Raw genomic sequence first — 21,468 nt, forward strand, 5'->3', positions numbered from 1 at the left:
TGCTTCATAAAATTTCCATGTAAAAAAAAATCACTGGAATCCGTCAACCAAAGCCTTGCCCCGCACAACAATAAAAACCTGATACTAACAGTGCAGCATTAAAGAAACCATTCTCCTCTTCTCTCTCACCCCCCAGTTCCAGCCCTCTCTTCCTAAATATCAGTCTTTTAAATATATGCAATTAAATCCAAGACTTGCATACATGTATTAACACACATTCCCCAGATGTAATCAAAGCTATGAAAACATGGCTGAAAAAGACATAAATGACAATGAAATTACCCCACCTGGTTTCAATGTAATTAGGCTCGACAGGAAAAGTAAGCAGTCAGGTGGCATAGCCATTATCTACAAGAATTCCCTAAGTATAACCAGATGTGCAGAGGAGATACCACCGTTTAATAATGCAGTGCTCCTCATATTACATCTCCGAATCAATAATAGGAAGATGCTTTGTTTACCAGCCATATATATCCCACCAGGTAAAAAATTACCACTGTGGAAAATATCCAAACCTGGATATCCCACCATGTACAACATGAAACACTAATGCTAGGACTGGCAAATTATTAATAGCAACAAATCATCTGATTCCATAAACCTGTATGGCTTTACACTGTTAATTATATTAGTTACAAGAGCCCACCAAAGTACTGGTAGGCAGTCAACCTTAGACTGGATATTACTACTAGACCCAACAAATTTAGGGCAGCTGATGGCCTTCTGGACATGCTGTGTGACCATCAACGTACTTATGCTCTCAGAAGTTAGTGTTACAATTTCTAAGATGAACATGTACTTTACAGCTGAGATCGTAACTTTAAAAACTTTGACAAACACACACATCAAATCCTTAACAGAATATAACTGGATAATACTAAAATCTATACCCTTAGACACAGCTGTCCCATACTTCAATGAGATATTTCTAAACCTTCTCGTTAACCTTGCCCCAGTATGTACTAAAAGGGTCAAATCAAATCCTGCACCATGGCTAACAAAAAAAAAAAAAAATCTAAGAAATGAATGCTACAGCTTCACAAAGCCTGGAAAGAGTGGCTCAGATGTAAAAACAGAATATATTTCAACTTTTCAGGCAACTAAGGTATAGGACAAAATACCAAATAAAACATGTTATAACATCCTTCAAAATAAACACCAAAACTCTAATGGACACCCATCCCAGAGGTTCCACCAGACCAGTCCAGGTTGGGATTTTATTCAAGAGTCTTTTTGGTACCAGGGGAAATCAAAAGTACCTCAGGACCATTTTGGATTTAAGCCTTCTAAACAAATATGTCAAGAAGATCCATTTTTGAAAGGTCTCAATGCAGTCAATTCTTCTGTGTCTTCAGAAGAACAAATGGATTTCATCCACAAATCTGCAGAACTCTTACTTTCACACAAAGAATAGCAAAAGAGTCCAGGAGATTTTTGTGTTTCTGCTTAGGACTCAGTCACTACCAATTCAGAGCTCTACCTTTCAGTCTCACCTCAGCCCCTAGTATATTCACCAAATGCATGGTGGTAGTAGCGGCCCATCTCGACTCCACAGATTCAAGATATTCCTTTATCTAAGTGACTGGCTCTTGACTGACCCTTCAAGTCTCTTCTAGAAGACAGGGATTGCACCCTTCATGCTTTCCCAGTCATACCTCTCAATTTAGGAAAAAATCTGATTCCCTCTCAACATCTGATTTTTCTTGGATGCCAATTAGAAAGTCTGGCCTTAAGAACTGTAGCATGGAATCTTCTGAGATTTTAACATTTTGTCAAGATTAGTTTTGAGGGTATTGTATCTTATGGCAACTTCATAATTGATGGTGCAGTTTGCCCACTCCCACGTGAGGATTCTGCAGTGGCTGCTATTGTCACATTGGCTTCAGAGGTTTGACCCTATTTCTTGACTGATTATTTTAACTCCATCATGCAGGAAACATTTGTAATGGTGACTTCATTCTTCGCTGATGCCAGTAGACGGTCTCTTCCAGTAGCAACTGTGACCATGGGTGCATCTTTCCTTGTATAGGGGGAGGGATTTGCCAAGGGAGAATGATCCAAGATTTTTGGTCAGACTCCGAGGCTTGTCTTCACATACATGTTCTGGAGATGAGGGCAGTTCTCCTTGCGTTGCAGGAGCTGCAGGATTGCCTTCCTCTGGGAGTGATCAATATCTAAATGGACAATATGACAGCAGTTTGGTACATAAGCAAGGGGGAACCCACTTTCTTGTGAGGCCATGAAAGTATGGAATCAGGCGATGGCCTCTAACCAGTTTTTAACCTCAACACACATCCTGGAGTCGACTCAACGGTTTAGTGAATAGGCTCAGCAGGAATCTCATGTTGCTTTGAGTGATCTCTGAATCCAGCAGTGGTGTAAGAGATATTAAATTGCTAGAGCATTCCCTTCTGTGACCTATTTGCAACCTCTCCAGAGCATGAGATGACAAAGGTATTTTACCTTAGTTCCTCCTGTGAGACAGAACTCCCCCAGGGGCACACTGTCTCAGTGTTTGTCCCCAGGTTGCTTTACATTTATTCTGTTATTCCTCTTGTTCCCCTGATGACCAAATTCATACAGAAAGCCATACACTGCAGGGCTACTGTCATCCTTAAAACCTCTCTTTGACCCAGGCAGATATGGTTCCCTCTCCTCAAACTGTAGTTAAAGGAACTCCCTTGGTCCCTCGATCCACTGCCAATTCTCATCACTTACTCCTCAGGGGAGCATTACTTTGATATTTTCAACCTAAAGTTAGCCACTTGGTTTCTCCAGTTTCAATGATGGCAAGGGATAAACCCTTCATTTTGATTTCATCCACATTCTCACTGCATCACAAAAGTATTCTACCTGGAGAGTCTACAGCAGGAAGTAGTTTGCCTTATGGGCTGGATCCCAAAACATGCAGCTCTTTTCAGCCACTTTTGGGAATGTTCTCCATTTATTGTGTTATTTGCTTAGCTCTGGCGCTAATTTTTCCACTATCAAGGTTCATCTGGCAGAAATTTCTTCCTTCCATGTTGTTTTTCAGGGTTCTACTTTGGCTTCTCACAGACTGTTTAAGGCCTTGCTTAAAGACACCTCATGTTGGAACTGCCTGTCAAGAATCCCACACCACCTTGGGATTTGAATTTCATTGTGGAAGCCTTGTCTAAAGCCCTGTTCGAACCAGCACTGTCTGCAAATGTAAAGTTCTTGTCCTGGAAAACCATCTTCCTAGTAGTTATCACTTTGGCTAGGAGGATTTCAGAACTTCATGCCCTGCCTTCTGTATTTCCCTGTATTGTGTTCCACAACAATAGGGTTGCCTTGAGGACGAGCTCCTCCTTTGGTCTGCAAGTGGCTTCCAAGACCACTTTTTCATGAGCTTGTTCATCTTTCTGTTTTTTTCCCCTAACTACTAGAATAAAGTGGAATTTATTCTTCATACGCTGGATGTACATACAGCTCTGTTTCTGCCTTTACAGAATGGCCCCCTTCAGAAAAGATGAACAGGTGTTTGTATCTAAGTATCCAAGATTTCATTATCCCTATAGTTATCTGACTGTACTTCCTATGTCTATACACCCCATATCAAATCATTACCTCGAAGCTCATTCCACTAGAACTATGGTAGCTTCAACATAATTTTTCAGATCTCATTCTCGACAACTTTCGTCAAGCAGCTACTTGGTCTTCCTCTTGTGCCTTCATTAAGTACTACAAGTTGACTGCATTTCTAGACCTAGAGCTTCCTCTGGAGCCTCCATTCTGAAAGGTTTCCTGTCATTAGGGCGCCCAAGAATTCTGCAGCTAGGGATTCTGACCCATATGTCTGACTGAGCCAACGGAGTGAATGGGATATGAAAATGATGCACCTGCCATCATGACAGATTCTCTTTAGTATCTATCTGTCTGGTATGACAACCCACCCTCCTTCCTCTTGCCAATCTGTAGGACCTGATTGGATAATGTTTCCTTCCTAGATCAAAGGCAGTGCGAATTTGCATTATGTTCAGGCATCATACCCAATCTGAGTTTGACATTAGGACGCTGGGCATTATGGGAAGGGAACATTTTGAAGGGCTTGAAGCTAGAGCACAGAATTTGCTGGATGAAATCCGAGTGGTGGCTCGGGGACCCATATGTCGTATCGGGCTGACTGGGATGAAAGGATGTATCATTATGGTAAGTACATAACTTTCATTTTGTTTGCATTGTATGTATGTTTGATGTATTTTCCCTCACTAAATGGTCACCTTCCTTCTTGGATACACCTAGCAGAGCTAAGTCTGAACCTTTTCACCCAGCCTTCCCCAGTACCTTTGTATCTGATGGAGGGAAAACCTGATCTGAGAAACAGGAAGGAGAGAGTTTACTGAATGGTGAGAGGGAGAGGAGCTTCAGCTCTGGAGAAGCTTCTGAGTGGAAAGGTATTGGCTTGGATCCGACATAAGTATGGATAACCCAGCTATCAAGATTCTTCTAAGTACATAACTTTCATTTATTACTGTATACCCCACATCCCCTAGATCTGGCTCGTCTTTGTTGTACTGTGGGGTTATGACCCTGTAACATGGTGTTTGGCTGTTTGTTTTAGTCTGGTACAGTGTGACAGAATAAACTGTGTGCCTGTTGGAAGCCATGTACACCTATGGACTTAGTAGTTAGGTTTTAAAATTGCCATAGGAAGGCTTTCAAGAAAGGAAAACTCTATCAGGCCCTCTAAGATGTACCATTAAGACTGAATACTGGTAAATGTTTTTGACGTATGCACCTATGTTAGCATCAATTGTTGAGGTTTGTCTGGACGACAGAAATTTATTTTTCCTTCCAGACTAGGGTGTAAGTTACTTCTTCCTTGTAGAGTTCCCTTGGTTCATCTTTATAATAGTTTCCTAAGGTGGAATATGATTATATCCCTTTATGGTCTTTCATCTGAAGATGATAGAAAAAGACAACCATCCAAAGGGAAGGGAAGGGAAGGATTCAGGTTTAATGTTTTGTCAGGAAGGGTGTAGCTTGATTAACACCTAGAGTAATTGCCTGTTTGTAGGATGTTCATTAATTCAGTCATTCTACTCTATTGCATGTCACCAGTTGCTTTTTGTATTCTGATACAACATGCACTTCACTAGATTTGAACTCCTGCTTGCATAGTTCACAATCTCTTGACTTCTGCACTACCTACTGATGCCTCAGAAAAAGTTACAAAAGGACTAGCCCAGGGGTGAACCTGGCACCTCTTGCACTAAATGCAAGGACAAACAGCAGGTGCCACCGTATCACATGATACCAATGTGTTAACCTGATAGGCCTGCTGTACATGCACAATCCCTTTTCAGGGGTGACCTAGGAGTAATGTCTGTCAAAGTGACATGCTCAAGGTCACACAGCATGCAAATTAGGAGTGATGAAATCAAATCCTGTACCACAGGAGCTACAACGCACAGCCTTAATCCTCTGCTCCAACTGCCAGGCAAAGTAATTCAACTATCTGGGGTTGCAATAGAACGCCCGGCTTTCTGCACAAAGTCGGGTGTACCAGTTGTTGAGATATTAAATCTCAGGGCTTACCTCATTACAGCTGAGTGCACCTCCAGGCATTTCTGCAGTTAACTCCTACTGCGGCTCTAGGTGTCAAATATTGCTTGGTCATATTTGCATTAATAATTACAAAACCATGCTACACACAAAGTATCAGAATATTTTATCTTGAAGCATACATGATGGCAAACACAACTGTATTGGTATTTGATCTCTGTCAGTGAGCATTTGTTATAACTGTAAGGTGGTAATTTCATTTTTTTAAAGGTTCAAGCCACACCACACTCACAAGAGCTGTACAGGAGGGAATGAGTTAATACCTATCTGCTAACAGGGTAGGTCCCCTGGACACTCACTCCCTTTGCAGAGGTGATCTGGGAGCAATGTCTGGTTAAGTGACATGCTCATGGTCACACCTTAGGCAAACAGAGGCTGAGAGAATCAGCCCTATACCACAGGAGCTACATATATACAGGTGGCTTTCTGCAAGGAGTGGATACTATTTCTGTCTTAGATCAGCCGCCTGTTCATTACTCCACACCTTTGCCAAAGACTATAAAGTTAGACACCTTGTCTAGGGCTAGAATAGGGTCTGCAAAGGCTGTCCTTTGTCATCCTTTGCAATGACAATAAGCCTCTTCATCACTTTCTCTGTTTAAGCCTTAGGAGCTGAGCCATAAATAATGAATACTAGCAGTAATCTAATGAAAAACATAGTACAGATGGTTTAGGTAACTTATCATACTAGTAGATACATGAATAGATCATTATAACATTGTTTATTCTCACCCACCATCTGAACAATACATTTGCCCTTTTTTCCTCTATGGCCACAGTAGGGCTTCTTTCCTTTCCTCTTCTCCTTCCCTCAGTTCTTGCGGACTGGGTTTGTGTTTTCAGCCTAGGTAGTGCCCTAATACAGGGATAGTTCTCCCTCCCGTGCCCATGATCTAGGCTGTGGCAGGGATCTGTCAGATTGCCCATTCAGTTTATCTTAGGGGAGTTTAACTTTAAATGGCTGTAGACAAGGAGCTTGTGTTTAGGGGCAAAGAAACCTCTGAACATAGTGCGGAGGTATGCTGCTTTTGTACTAGTACACTGTTGTGGACTTATGGGTGGTGTATGCCATTTTAGGGTGTATAAAGTGATGCCTGGTGATAGTCCCACAAATAAGGAATATTTCTACAGTACTCCATTTGAACTTATACTATTATGGTAAGCCTCCTACACAGCTGTACTATGCTACATACTTAATATTAATTCTTTTATGACCCACAGCCAAGTGGTTGAATATTTTGTTTGCTTTCAGAATGCCATGGTATATCAAGTCAAGTATTTTTGTTACCTGCTTTCCCTCTGTCTCCATCAACATATTGTCACCACACTTAAATGCAATACATTTTTAATCTCCCAAGATTATAAAATAAATGTGTATAATTCCTTTGATTTGCAACTGTGAACATTAACCAAGTTTCATATTTCATTTCATCTTTCTTTATTTCCAGCTGTCTTGAATGCATTGACATTGTTGTAAGTTATAGCAACATCTGTCTGTCTTCCGGCTGCAGCACCATTTTTGTCTCTTCATATTTTTTATCAGTATTTTATATCTTTTAGGGTGGAGGTATTGCAGGAGAGTTACAGGATTGCAGAGATGAAGAAACTTCTAAGAGGTTATGGTATCCAAGGTTATGATTTCTCTTTCGGCAAGGTAATGATATTTTGGAATATATGTTGAAGAATTATGGACTCTGTAACAGAAAAGTAAACGTTTGTTTTATTTAGAAAAAAGTCTTGTAAAGGTCATTTGTTATGATTTTCCTTTGCAGCAAGCAGGCACTTGCTGTTCGACTGTTCATTGTTTGGAATAGTTTTCAGTAAAGATTCCACAGTAGCACTTTGATAGTGACTGGTTGAGCGTTCTTCTATCTAGACTTTTATTGCTGAAGTAGGAGCATTCCTACAGTGGAGGTGTGCGCTTTTCACTCATCATTTTTTTTTTCTGTAATTGAGTCCCTCTCAGAAATAGAGTTGCCTGAACAGCTTTTGGCTCATTCCGTATATTAGTATTTCTCCTTTTCTAAGAACACGTTTTATTTATTATTGTACATTCCCGTCTTGACTAAACCATCTGAACTATTTTAAGAAAATGCGTTGTGGACAAAATATTGTAAAATAAGACTGTTTTGTGATGTTTTTTGCCTTGTATCTTGTCCCAAGTTATGTTTAAGTAGGTTTTTTGATGTGTGTCTTAAGCTAGACTATGTCATGAGCTTAATTAGGTTCAGTATTGTGTGAGACTAAGCCATATTTTCAACAGGAGGCTGTTTAAAGCTAATAGAGTAGTAGTCAGAGTTTCGGGAATGCTGGTCCTCTTCCACTGAGAAATGAAGCTTATCAGGTTGGCTGAATGATTAAATAAACTGCTGGTCATACAAGAAGAGCAGGAAATCTTGGCCATTAGTGAGTTTGGTTTCTTTCCAAGTCATTGAATGATACTTCAATGCTATGTAGTCTTTTCAAGGCTTATAGATGACGTGTTCAGAGTTAATTTTCTTTACAGCTTCATGCAAAAAGAAAACATTGTCATTTGTGTTAGTATGTCTGGCAAGGAAATGTGTATATTCTCATATTAACTTGCATTGTATGCCAGCATGTCTAATTGTGAAATGTAAGTAAGTTTTTTAGAGTATTTCCCTGTTTAAACCGCATGTTTAAAGAGTCTGTTAGTGTTTTGATACATTTCTAATTGCGTATGTTTCAGAGTGAGATTCTAAATTACACACTATCTGTGGAGAATTAGCTGGGACAGTAGGTGATGTCATTAGAATGTTCCTGGTTGCTAGGTGATTTGAGCAGCTGATTAACAGGAAAAATAACTTTTTCATACAGCTGACTGTTATTTTTAAAATAAGACTGTTGAGATTGTTAAGCTGTGCAGTTAGTCATGTACTATGTAGTTTAGTCAAGTGCTGAGCAGGTTATGAAGAGTTGCAGTGCTGTGCAGTGATACCCGAAGAAAAGAGAATTCGCCAAAAAAAAAAAAAAAAAACTGTAAGCCTGCCTTCGCTTTGCTGTTCTGTTGTAGATTAGATCAGGGATAATATTCTCGAGTTAGATTAGGAAGGTTTAGTTATTCAGATATTTTTTTTTCTAGAATGATGGACTTCTGTCCTATAGTTTAATTTTATATTTCTGATGATTGAATTCTGGTGTTTATTCAAAGTTATTGATTTACATTCTTGAAATCATTTCATAGGTTCATACTAGGCTATCTGCCCTAGGGCATTTATAAGCCTAACCAGAATGTGTTTGGCTTTCGCCACCCATTTTAAATTTATTTTGCTATGCCTTTTTTGAGGTTAGTATACTGTGCCTCTGTCTAACAGTGACACAGAAGTGATACCCGGGGTAAACCTATGATCTCCCATCCACTCATCAAGATTCCTCTTGAAGAGAGTCAATGAGGGACTCTGCTTAACCTGGACTGGGATTTTATTCCAGAGTGAAGGGAGCCTCTGGGTTATGAATCTGTCCCTCCAGCATGTCCTATTTATTTCAGTGCTGAGGTTCAAGTCTCTCGAGCGTGTAGCTCGATGGGATTTGGATTTTCTGAGGTGCAGCATGCCCATTAATTCCGGGTTGGACATGGCTTTATACATCAGGCACAGATCGCCTCTGAACAGGCGGTATGCCACTGAGTAGAGCTGGAGTTTCTTTAACCGGGCAGCATATGGCATCTGTTTGAGCCCTTTGATCCTCTTGGTGAGGTACTTTTGGGGTCTTTCCAGTTGCTGCAGGTGTATGGTAAGGTACATCCCAAAAGGGGCATTGTACTCAATTATGGGCCTGATGAGGGATGAGTAAAGAGGCACGATGACCTCCCCTGATCTAGATCTGAATCCCTTCATGATTAGGTGGGCTATATAAAATGTTTTTCTAACCACTTTGGCCACGTGGTTGTCAAATGAGAGATTGCTATCAACTTGGGTCCCCAGGTCCCTAATTACTTCTTCTGTACTTAATGGATTACCACCTATGTGGTAATTTGTGGGCACTTTGTTTTTGCCAAAGGGGATGACTATGCACTTTTTGGCATTTAGCTTGAGGCCATGGCTCTGGCACCAGTTGTCTGTTTCTATGAGGCCCTTTTGGAGGATGCTTGTGTCGGCTGGAGAGTCGATTATGGCGCCCAGTTTGCAGTCATCTGAGAACTTGGTCAGCCACAGTCCTTCTGTGTTGGCCTGTACCTCCAAGAAATATATACCGAACAAGAGAGGTCCCACGACTGAGCCTTGTGGGACGCCACTTGTAACTGGTTTGGAGTCTGACATGGCTCCAGCAATTCTAACCATGTGGGTTCTGTCCTTGAGCCAGTTTGCAATCCATTTAGTGACATAGGGGTTTATATTTAAGCTGGTGAGCTTATCTATAATGCCTGAGTGGGGTATTGTATCGAAGGCTTTTGCAAGGTCCAGGTAGGCTGTGTGGACCACCTTCCCCTCGTCAATGGCCTTGGTGACTGTTTCAAAGAAATCAACCAGGTTTAAGAGGCAGGATCTGCCCTTAACAAAGCCGAACTGGGTAGGATCCAGTGTCTGTAGGTCCCCAGTATCTTTATTTATGAGGTCTATGATGATCCTTTCCATAGCTTTGCAGACCAAGCTAGTCAGGCTTATGGGGCGATAGTTTCCAGGATCCGTTGAGGCACCACCTTTATGGAGAGGGACCACTGTTGTTGTACGCCACTCTTTGGGCACATATCCTGTAGTAAGGCTGAGATTGAACAGTAGTTTTATGTTTGGGTTTAGCTCTTCTTGGAGTTCATGTAGGACGCAGCCCGGGACACCGTCTGGTCCCATTGATGCTGTGTTTTTTGCTTTGGAGAGGGCGGCTCTTACCTGAGCATCTGAGGTGTCAGGGGGGAAGCACTCTGCTGGGATAGATATTTGCCCTTTTGGTGGGGGGGGGGGTTTGCGCTGAACCTGTCAGCTAGGATGTTGGCAATGTCTGTGAGTTTGGTGTATTTTCTGTCATTTTGGACTAATTCTGAGCATATCTGCGAATTCCCACCCAGGTTCCTAACATAACTAAAGAAAGTCTTGTGATTATCCTTAGTGTCCTGAGCTGTTTTTCTCTCGAAGCTGGACTTAGACAATTTTATGAGTGCCCGTAGTTTTTTGCTAATACTGATCAGTGATGCCTTCCCTTTTTGGGATTTCGCTCCATCATTTAGTAGCTTCCTCCTTCTGTTGTATAGTTTGTTTATGGCTGGGGTCCACCAGACAGGACGTCTGCCTTTGGAGGATTGGGTCTTGGTTTTATTTGGGATCGCATGATCCATGCATTCCTGAAGGTGTTCATAGAATGCGTTTATAAAGGATTCTGTGGTCTGGGCCGTATTTTCCACAGGCCCGGGGGCTTTGAAGGATTCCACCTCGGTTTTGAGGAGTGTGAAATTTGCTTTAGAGAAGTTTTTCACTGTGGTTTTCTAGGCAGGGGGTGGTGTCAGGATGTGAATATCCAGTGAGATTAGTTTATGGTCTGATCTTACCAGTGAGGGATACACTTCTGGTCTGGAGCATAGAGTCCCCATGTTGGTGATGATCAGGTCCAGTATGTTTTCCCCTCTTGTGGGAGTGGTAACAAGTTGTTCCATAGCATTTGAGTTTATAAATTCTAGGAAACTTTGGGTTAGGGTGTTGGAGCTAGAGTAATGCTCCCAGTCTATGTTTGGGTAGTTGAAGTCGCCCAATATAATGGTGTTTGGAGAGACCTTCATATTTTCCAGTGTTCTCAGGAAGGCCGAGTGGGGTTCCTGGGTTTGGGAAGGGTGGTCTGTAGCAGGCTATAAACTGGAAGGCAGTTTTACCCACTGTTAGTTGCACATGGATAGTCTCTGATGCTTCGTGCTTTTCCACCAACCTGGAGGTGTGGGTATCTTTGATGAATAGCGATACTCCCCCTCCTTTTGTGGTTCGGTCCAAGTTTTGGGGCCGAAAAGCATGGTATGAGGTATAACCTGGTAGTGCTGTAGTGCTCTCGGGAGCCCTGAACCAGGTTTCTGTTACTGCACAGATATCAATGTTTTCCATGCTAAGGAGAGTTTCGAGTGCGTACATCTTGCGGTTTAGACTTTTGGCGTTGAGTAACATTACTCTTAGTTTCTTATCCCTTGTGATACCTATGGAGGTGGGTTTGTCTTTTGAGCCTTGCCTACAAAAGGCACTATGGGGTAGCAAGAGCCTTTGCCAATATCCGAAAGCCTAGGGGTGACAGGTGCAAGCCGTCCCTAGCGAAGCATCGTGGCTTGTCGAGCATATCATCCCAAGCTGACAGGCATTGGATCCCCTTTGAATGACACCAGTACTTAAGCCAATTGTTGAAATTGATTATCTTGTCTTATCATATTGTGGCATCATTCTTGGTGAGGGTAGGATGCTACTCAAGGTCAGGGTCACACCGGCCTGGGCTACATGCTCAGAGAGCTCCTTTATGTCTCTTTTCATGTAGTCCAGGGAGGTACGTCTCAGGTCATTCACACCAGCATGGACAATGACTGAGTCATATTTGTACTTGCCTTGGAGTGACCTGAGTGCATGTGTTATGTGGCGGATCCTAGCACCAGACAGGCTGCTCACTGACCCTCTCCTTGTTCAGCCTGGTGAGCGGGTCGTCAGTGTGCCTGACGACAGAGCCACCTATTACAAGTGTATCAGGTGTGTTGTTTAGTCTTAAGGGCTGTGACTGTTCGGCACACTGGCTTTGTGAGATGTGTTGCACGTGTTTTGTTTTGGGGTAGCGGTTGCTTGGGTGTCTGCTTTGGAGGTCACTGCTGCTTTGGCAGATCTTTTAGAGCCTCCGAGTATGTTTTTGTGTGATTATGTGTTTGGTTTGCTGTCGTGGTAGGTCTATGTGAGACTGGAATTGTAGTGAGTGTGGTGTCCTCCTCCTCCTGACTGGTTATGCCAGTACTGAGTTGAGAGAGCTTAGCCTCCAGTTTGGCTATATGGTTGCATCTCTCACATGTGTTGGAATTTGTTGGGAGGAGGAGAGGGTTGTCTGTGTACATGAGGCAGTTGTAACATTGCCTCAAGATTCCCAGATTCACCAGCTGGACCGGAGAGGAGATTGACAACTGACCTTTGGACATGCTAGAATAATATTGGGAATTCCTTTACAATTGAAAACCAGGGCCAGTGGGGAGTGAGGGTGTAGTGCTTTTAATTTTTAGTGCTGACTTATATAGTTGCTTTAGTGAGCAAGTGCCAGGTAACTTAAGTGCAATGTGTTACAGGTAACTTAAATGCAAAAACGACAAACAGTAACTTTCTTTCAAGTGAAACAAGGAAAATAAGTACAGTAAGCAATGCAGATATCACTAGTGATCCACAGAAGCACTGAGAAGCCGCGTATTAGGTGGAATTAGCATTCCAGGGAAATAACAAGCAAACAAACAACAAGCATATAAACAAAGTTAGATTCAGCAGGCCTTGATCTAGTCTATGCCACAGCAAACAAGGCACACCAATTTCAGTAAGATACAGTTCAAATATGCATGCACTATAAGCCTTTAACCAGAAATTCCCAGCTCAGAAGGGCAGAGTCCAGCCTCTCCTCCCCCAAGAGTGCAGACCACGAACCCTGTTAAAGTAAAATAACTGGCCTGAAAGCCGAAGTGCTTAAATCAGAATTGATACACTTTTAGAATAACAGACACTGAGCCCTCAATCAGCAGTTCCCAACCTAGAAGGATGTAAGCTACCTGTTCTGCCACTACAGTGCAGACCACAAACCCTCTCAGTGCAAAACAACTGGTCCGAAGCCCAAGTGTTTAAACCAAAAGGCTTAGAATGAGTTACACCAAGCAGTAATAAATACAATTGAGTACTTTTAAGATGATGCAAAAGTAAAATAAAGTAGGTAGAAACACAAGTACAGTAAAAGCAGATGAAATTTTTTTCTGAACAAGTGCTGAGATCAAAGAAACAGATTTGAGTGCTGAAACTAGAAAACTGGCTAGTTATAAGGAAAAAAAAACTAAGCTGGAAGGCTTCCCTCCAACACAGAAGGGCTTGGGGGCTCAGAAGCCTACAAATAGTCTATACCACTTAACAGGAAAGGCAGGAAACAAGCTTAATTTTTTTTTTCTGTTTCCCAGATGCTCTCTCTGTACACAGTAGGAGTGCTTGAAATCAGAATATGATCTCACTGCACTCAGTTGAGTGAGCAAATGAGATGGTCCCAGAAGGAGTATCCAAACACAAATTTACAAGAGGGGCGGGCAGTTTCAAGGCCACTAATATTAACACCAAACAAAAACATGGAGGGTGGATGGGACTAACTGAAGAGCAGAGTCAAAACTTCCAGTTCAGTTAATATTCCTGCAACACAGTTAAAATCAATTTAAATACTGTATTTTTGGGAAAAAAAAGTGCAGATAAAGGTACTTAAATTCTCTTGTACATCCAGTTGAATACAGCTAGTTCTTAGCCGGCCAAAGCTGAGGTTTTTAAGCAGAAAATATTTCACACTATACCACTTAAATAGGCAAGGACAGGAAATAAAAGAATGTGGCTACCCCCACACCTGTAATTACTAGCAAATAACAAAATTCAGCAAACACTGACTAACTTCCAGTTCAGTTAATATTCCTGCAACACAGTTAAAATCAATTTAAATACTGTATTTTTTGAAAAAAAAATGTAGATAAAGGTACTTAAATTTTCTTATACGTCCAGTTGAATACAGCTAGTTCTTAGCCGGCCAAAGCTGAGGTTTTTAAGCAGAAAATATTTCACACTGTACCATTTAAATGAGCAAGGACAGGAAATCAAAGAATGTGGCTACCCCCACACCTGTAATTACTAGCAAATAACAAAATTCAGCAAACACTGACTAACTTCCAGTTCAGTTAATATTCCTGCAACACAGTTAAAATCAATTTAAATACTGTATTTTTGGGAAAAAAAGTGCAGATAAAGGTACTTAAATTCTCTTATACGTCCAGTTGAATACAGCTAGTTCTTAGCCGGCCAAAGCTGAGGTTTTTAAGCAGAAAATATTTCACACTGTACCACTTAAATAGGCAAGGACAGGAAATCAAAGAATGTGGCTACCCCCACACCTGTAATTACTAGCAAATAACAAAATTCAGCAAACACTGACTAACTTCCAGTTCAGTTAATATTCCTGCAACATAGTTAAAATCAATTTAAATACTGTATTTTTGAAAAAAAAGTGCAGATAAAGGTACTTAAATTCTCTTATACGTCAAGTTGAATACAGCTAGTTCTTAGCCGGCCAAAGTTGAGGTTTTTTTTATTAAATGTTTTTTTCATTACTTTACATTGTGACTGGAAATCAGTGTGTTCTTTAGAGATTAGAGAATGTTTATACCTGTTTGATACTCTCCAGGTCCCCTAGAAGGCCTGGCTGCTCTGGTCATAGCTATAATTTATTTTGATATTCAATTGTAATAATTGGATGCCCCTTTAGAAGGGCATGGAGACACTTTGGTGGCAGCATTACTGTATTATTTTGGGAAAAGGACACAGCTGGAAATCTGTATCACACTTTCCCCGAACTGTTTGGATGTGTGAGTTTTAAATTTACTTTGAGTGTGAGTGTATCAGAGGTCTTAAACTGGGGCACTTTGCTCTGAAGTGTGTAATAACGAGTTGTATTTTGGGTGGACAGAAGTATGCAGTCCAGTCCCAGGCTGTAGAGCGTGTTCCTGTTGTGCTCTTGAGGGAAAATTGTGAAATATTACTCCTGTTTAAGTGACAGTCTCGCATTGGAGTCAACAGTGAGGATTGAAGCTCCTTTGTTACTGCCCTATGATGGTAAGGGACGTCACATTGAATTGGTGGTAGTCCGGTGGGATATAGACAGACGTCACAGAAGTATTATCAAAACTGTAGCCAGTGGAACTTCCCTGGTGACCCATTTAACCACCTCTGACTTCTGTCTTTCTTGTTTTAAAAAAAATTTTTATTAAATTATCATTGATGACATAAGCAATCTTACATTTATATAAATGAAAATAAACCATAGTGACACAGTTTCAGTTGCAAACATTATACATTACAAACCAAGGCTACACAACTATAGCAGCTAACATTATGCATCATGTATAATACATTTCAGTTATCCATTACACACCTCATTGAAATCCTGCCTTCTTTTAAACCTTGTTCTTCCCCTGCATGTATCGATCCCACACTTCCCATTTTTCCTATGCAGTTTGCTCCTACCATTTTGTAAAGATCCCATTTCCAGTTGTTTTATCTCTGTTACTATCTTTGCTACTTCTAGTCAAGTTGGTTTAGACTTTGATTTCCATTTTTTACTAATTGCTTTTATATAATTAGACTCAGCAAGGTCTTACTCTGTCTAGGGAATTCAGATTCTGTATCATAGTTCAAAAAAATCATTTCCTTACACCAATTTGCTTACCCAATATCTTTGACAGAGCAGTCTTCAGGGAATCTTTTAAGTCTGCCATCTCACTACACTCCAAGAAAATATGATGTTATGTAGTCCTAGCTCGCCTACATTCTTACCCGTGGGTTCGGAGCCGAATATTGGCTCCGACTCGGCCAAACTTTTCTAGCTCGAAGTCTTCTATTGGCTGGCTAAGCAGGTATCTCATGGTGCACTGCTTCATATCCCCAGATCTCGTTTGCCGCTCGTGTAGCTCTGACGTGGTCTCGCTCTTGGCTGTGGCTAAGTACCTTTTTTCTTGTCTTGAGAAAATTTATTGCTCTGAAACAAAAAGCTATTTTCATAGCTATTGTCCTTTGTGTTTAGCATTTTGGTAGTGTGCGTGTTTGTGGTATCCTGATAACTGTTCCCACAGGCTAGGCCCGTTTCAGTTAGAGGACCTCGTCCTTTCCTCTGTCGGTCAAACCTATTAAATTAGAGGTTTGATTGTCGGTTCTCCAGCCCTTGTAGTCATTAACCGCTTTAGTTAGAGGATTTTGGCATAGTTAGTTTCAGTGTGTGTCTCTAGAGTGCGTGTATGTTTCAACCTTGTCCGATTCCCGTGTTTTTTGTGGTGTTGAATGTCTGAGAGTTTTCCCATCAGATTTCTCTTAGGTCGCTTTGTTGGTTTTGTCTGGTGATTGTCTAAAGACTCCAAAGAGCACAAACCTTCCGGTTTCAAAAAGTGCTCAAAATGTGGGTACAAAATGTCCATCACCGATGTGCATTCTATTTGCGTCTATTGCCTGGGAGCCATTCATCTGCAGGAATGCTGCAGTTTTTGCCATGCATTCAGTCCTAGAGTGCTCCAAGAGAGAAAAGAATAAGCTGATCCTAAAGGGACTTTTGAAACCCTCTTTCGAAGAGGTCTTAGATTCTTCTCAGAGAGCTAAGTCTAAATCTTCTAAGTCTAAAAAGAGATCTCCAGCTCCATCAGTTTCATCGGATCCTCCGGAGAAAGTCACAAAAATTGCATCGACCTCCTCGGCTCCACTATCCTCGGGGCCGCAGGAAGTGTTGATGGTGATGGAACCGGCGTCAGCTCCGGTTATATTGGAACCTCTTCGGAGCCGATCGCCCAATCTCAGACCAGCTTCTCCTGAGAGGAGATCTCGATCTCCCTCCCTGTCCTCCAAATCCTCCAGAACCCTTTCGGATATGGATGTTGATAGGGTGGTCCAGAGGTTCCTCCAGTCACCGGTTTTGGCAAAATTGTTTTAGACTCCGGCCCATTCTGCTCCGGAGCCCGTCCCGACACCTGCTTCGAACATTCCTCCTCTGAGCTCATCTCTGTCTTCGGAGCCAGAGTGTTCCGTGCCGTGTGATGTTGCTAGTCCAGTTCCGATGGCCCCTCCGGCTCCATTGGTGTCGACATCGGCTTCAACCCCATCGGCTCTGTCCTCAGGGTTCGGGACTCGAGATTCTTCAGTCGGGCCCGAGGGGGACATCTCGGGACATATGTCTGTTCCGAGCCTCCCTCCTGGTGCCTCGGCTCGGGGAATTATGACTCCTGTCATGGTCTCTGAGGCTGGCCGGTCCTCAGACTCGGGGGGACCAGCCTTCGAGGCCATGTGGACTGCGCTGGCCAGATCATCAGCTACATCAGGCGGTTTGGTCACTCTGTCCCCTACCACTCTGGTGAGAGCCTCTGACCATCACCTATCCAGGGACAGCAGAGTACCAAGGCCTAGGGATACCCCCACGAGTGGTTCCCAACTTTATGAGGGTCCTTCAGAGTTCGTGCCTGAGGAGCCCCCTAGAAAGAAGACGTGCAAGCGGAAGCACATAGACTCCCAGGATGAGTCCCTCACTTCTGATACTGACCTCGAGGAATCGGAGGGGTCCCCCAAGTCATCCTATGATGATGTTTCCTTTTCCGATATCCTGGAGATACTGAAGCAAAGAGGTGACTGGCTGTCCAAAACCCCTTCCGAGGAGGAGTCTGTCTTCCTTAAGGCCTTTGGTGCTCAGCCCTCCGCCTCCTGGGTGTCCCCACCCTTCGATGAGCTCCTTGAATTAATTTGTCGAAGGGTGTGGGAAAACCCTGATTCTGTGGAGCCCATACCCAGGCGCCCCAGGGTAAGGAGTTCTTGTCCAAAGGAGTCCCTGTAGATGCCATGGTGGTGGCGGCGGCCACTCAGAAGGAAGTAGCAGAGACCTCTTCCTCCGTCCATCCTCCTAACAAGGAGTCTAGGACCATGGACCCGGTACAGGAAGCGTACCCTCTCGTCAGCAGCCTTTACCTTACGGTCGCTGAATTATCTGTCTCATTTCACTCTGCTCCAGAGATCTCCTCAAAGAGTTAGGAGATACTCTTGCGGGTAATGTCCCTGAGGCAGTGGCCCAGACAGTTAATGCCCAGGTGTCTACCCTCAACTCCATTGTCAACTCCTCCATGTGGCTCATTTCGTATGCAGCCGAAGGAGCGAGTAGGACAGCAAGCTCAGGAGTCGCCCTTAGGAGGCAAGCCTGGCTGCGCCTGTGTCACTTTGCGGAGGCCTTCAAGTCTTCCTTCACTGACACCCCTTTGACGGTTCTTCCTTGTTCGGAACCAAAGTGAAAGACACCCTCACCAGGTGCGAGCAAGAGGGAAAGACCCTGCCTGCTGTAGGGGTCTGTTTTTCCCTTCCTTCTATTCCTTACCCCAAGGCCCAGCAGGGTGGGAAGATGTGGTTCAAGAAATCACAGAAGTTTTTTCCTGCTGCACAAGGTGAGTCCCCCTCCAGAGGCAGAGGAGGTTATTCAGGGAGATGCCACCCTAGAGGCAGAGGGGGCCCCCGCAATTCGGGAGACCACGATTCCTTTCGTGGCTCTCCCTACTCTCGTTCCTGAGGGAGTGCCCGGCTGTGCTTGTCCGGAGCCAGTCGGGGGTCGAATTTTGTTATATCCGGAAGCCTGGAAAAGCATCACCCAGGACCGATAGGTATTACGAATAATTTCCAGAGGTTACCTTATTCTGTTCATTTCAGACCCCCCATCAATCAGAAATATACCAGACGTTCCACCCAGTCAAAGGGATCAAGCAGCCTTAGATGTTTCAAAGCCATCCAGAGTGTCCCCTCAGACCAGATCGGATTAGGGACTTACTCAAGATTTTTTTTGGTGCCAAAAAGAACAGGGGACCTGAGACCCATATTAGATCTCAGCCAACTAAACAACTATGTACAGAAGTCCAAGTTCCATATGGTCACACTACAATCGATTCTCCCATTGTTGGTAGAGGAGGTATGGATGTGCTCCGTCGACCTCAAGGATGCTTACTACCATGTAAAGATGGACAAGGCATCCAGGAGTCACCTACGCTTCCGGCTGGGAGCCAGTCATTTCCAATTCCGAGCAGTGCTCTTTGGTCTCACCACAGCCCCCAGGGTGTTCACCAAGTGTATGGCAGTGGTGACGGCTCTCTTGAGACGTCAGGGATTCCAGGTGTTTCTGTATCTGGACGACTGGCTCCTTACCACTCCCACCAGGCATCAGCTAATCCAAACCAGGGACGCTACCATCGCTGTTTGTCAACAGTTGGGCATAACACTAAATTGGGAAAAATCTGCCTTGTTGCCCTCGCAGCGTCTCACCTTTATAGGCGCAGAATTAGACACCATTCATATGCGAGCATTTTTACCGCAGGAGAGGATCAGAATCTTACAACAACAAATACACATCCTGATGACCATGAGGAAAGTGAAGGCGAGATGGGTTCTCCAACTTCTGGGAACCATGGCAGCAACAATCATGTTGGTCCTTCTAGCGAGATTGCACATGAGACTTCTCCAGTGGCTCCTCTTTGTTCAATGGTCTTTCCAAAAATTTCCACTTTCTAACCCCATTTTACTCACGGACAGATGCAAACAGGACCTCAGTTGTTGGCTTCGCACCAACAATTTGGACTGGGGAAGACCCTTCGTCCCACCCATTCTGGTTGCCGCAGTGACCACAGACACCTCCCAGATGGGGTGGGGGCGCATTATCTTGGCAGGACAGTCCAAGGCACGTGGCAAGATCATGAGCTACATCTGCATATCAACGTCCTAGAGATGAGAGCGGTCCTACTTGCGTTGCAGGCACTTCAGAGTTTTCTATCTCTAGGGACGATTGCAATACACTCAGACAACATGTCGGTAGTGTGGTATCTAAACAAGCAAGGGGGAACCAGGTCTTACGCCCTGTGCAGAGAGGCCATGCGAGTGTGGCAGTGGGCAGTAACTTTCCAACGTTTTCTGGTGGCAACGCACATTCCGGGGAAGTCCAACGTGATTGCGGACAGGCTAAGCAGAGCTATTCTGATGCCTTACGAGTGGTCCCTGAATCATCTAGTTGCAGAACGAATCTTCAGCAAATGGGGGTCAGCCTTGCTGCAACCTTTTTGCCAGCCCCCTCAATGCCAAATGCAGCAACTACTTCACGCTGATCTCCCCACAGGGGGAGTCACCCAGGGATGCTCTGATCCACGATTAGCCCTCCAGTCTGCTTTATGCTTTCCCTCCGTTTCCCTTGCTGTCAAGGGTAATTCAGAAAGTGCAATCCTTGGGAAGCAGAATAATTCTGATTGCTCCACACTGGCCTCCTCAAGTCTGGTTCCCTTTTCTTCAACCATACATTGTGGACACTCCTTGGATTCTGGACTCTCAACCAGATTTACTGACTTACATGTCGGGACAGTTCCACCCCTCTCTGATGACCCTCCGGTTGACTGCCTGGCTGCTTCACTTCCGTCGTTAGTTAGGCTTCATGAATTTTCACCGGAAGAGGTTCATATTTTATTTTCCTCTCACAAGCCGTCTACTAGGAAGATTTATTCCAGTAAATGGAAGAGGTTTTCTATTTGGGCGCATACCCAAGGCATTGATCCATACACAGCTTCAGTTGCTTGTTTTTGTCTATGCTCTTCCATCAGGGTTCTGCATCAGCTACCATCAAAGTTCAATTGGCTGCGATCTCTAATTTTCATGTGGCTAATGAGCCTAGTCTTATGGCTCATAGACTCTGCAAGGCTTTCCTGAAGGGTACTCTGTTACTCCGTCCCTGAACCTATCATGCCCTGGGATCTCAATTTTGTCCTACAAGCCCTTACTTCACCACCTTTCGAGCCTGCAGATACCTGTGACTTGAAGTTCTTGACATGGAAAACAGCCTTCTTAATGGCAATCACCTCAGCAAGGCGAGTTTCAGAAATTCAAGCTCTCTCTATTAAACCCCCATACTTAATCTTCCATAAGGACAGGGTTTCTCTTAGACCAAACCCTTCCTTTCTTCCTAAAGTGGCTTCCGTGTCTAATCTTAATCAATCCATTGAGTTGCCTGTATTCTTTCCATAAGTTTCAAACAAGGCAGAATTTAAATTCCATCAGTTGGATGTACATAGACAGTTACGCTTTTATCTGCATCGAACAAAAGATATCCGGAAGTCAGATCAATTATTTGTCTTCTTTGCAGACAACAAAATTGGGTCCCTGG

General features: G+C 43.3%; 1 protein-coding gene across 1 annotated transcript in view; it reads left to right on the forward strand.

The window, feature by feature from the left end:
* The window catches only part of KNTC1 (kinetochore associated 1), a 3,090,908-nt gene that overhangs the window by 1,175,608 nt on the left and 1,893,832 nt on the right, over nt 1-21,468 (forward strand). The window contains exon 29 of the mRNA XM_044068909.1: nt 7,147-7,240. Within this exon, the coding sequence (XP_043924844.1) occupies nt 7,147-7,240 (94 nt within the window). The remainder of the gene's footprint in view (nt 1-7,146; nt 7,241-21,468) is intronic.

This window comes from Protopterus annectens, chromosome 4.part0, assembly GCF_019279795.1.
Source record: "Protopterus annectens isolate FY-2018-M chromosome 4.part0, PAN1.0, whole genome shotgun sequence".
NCBI classification, from domain to species: domain Eukaryota; kingdom Metazoa; phylum Chordata; order Ceratodontiformes; family Protopteridae; genus Protopterus; species Protopterus annectens.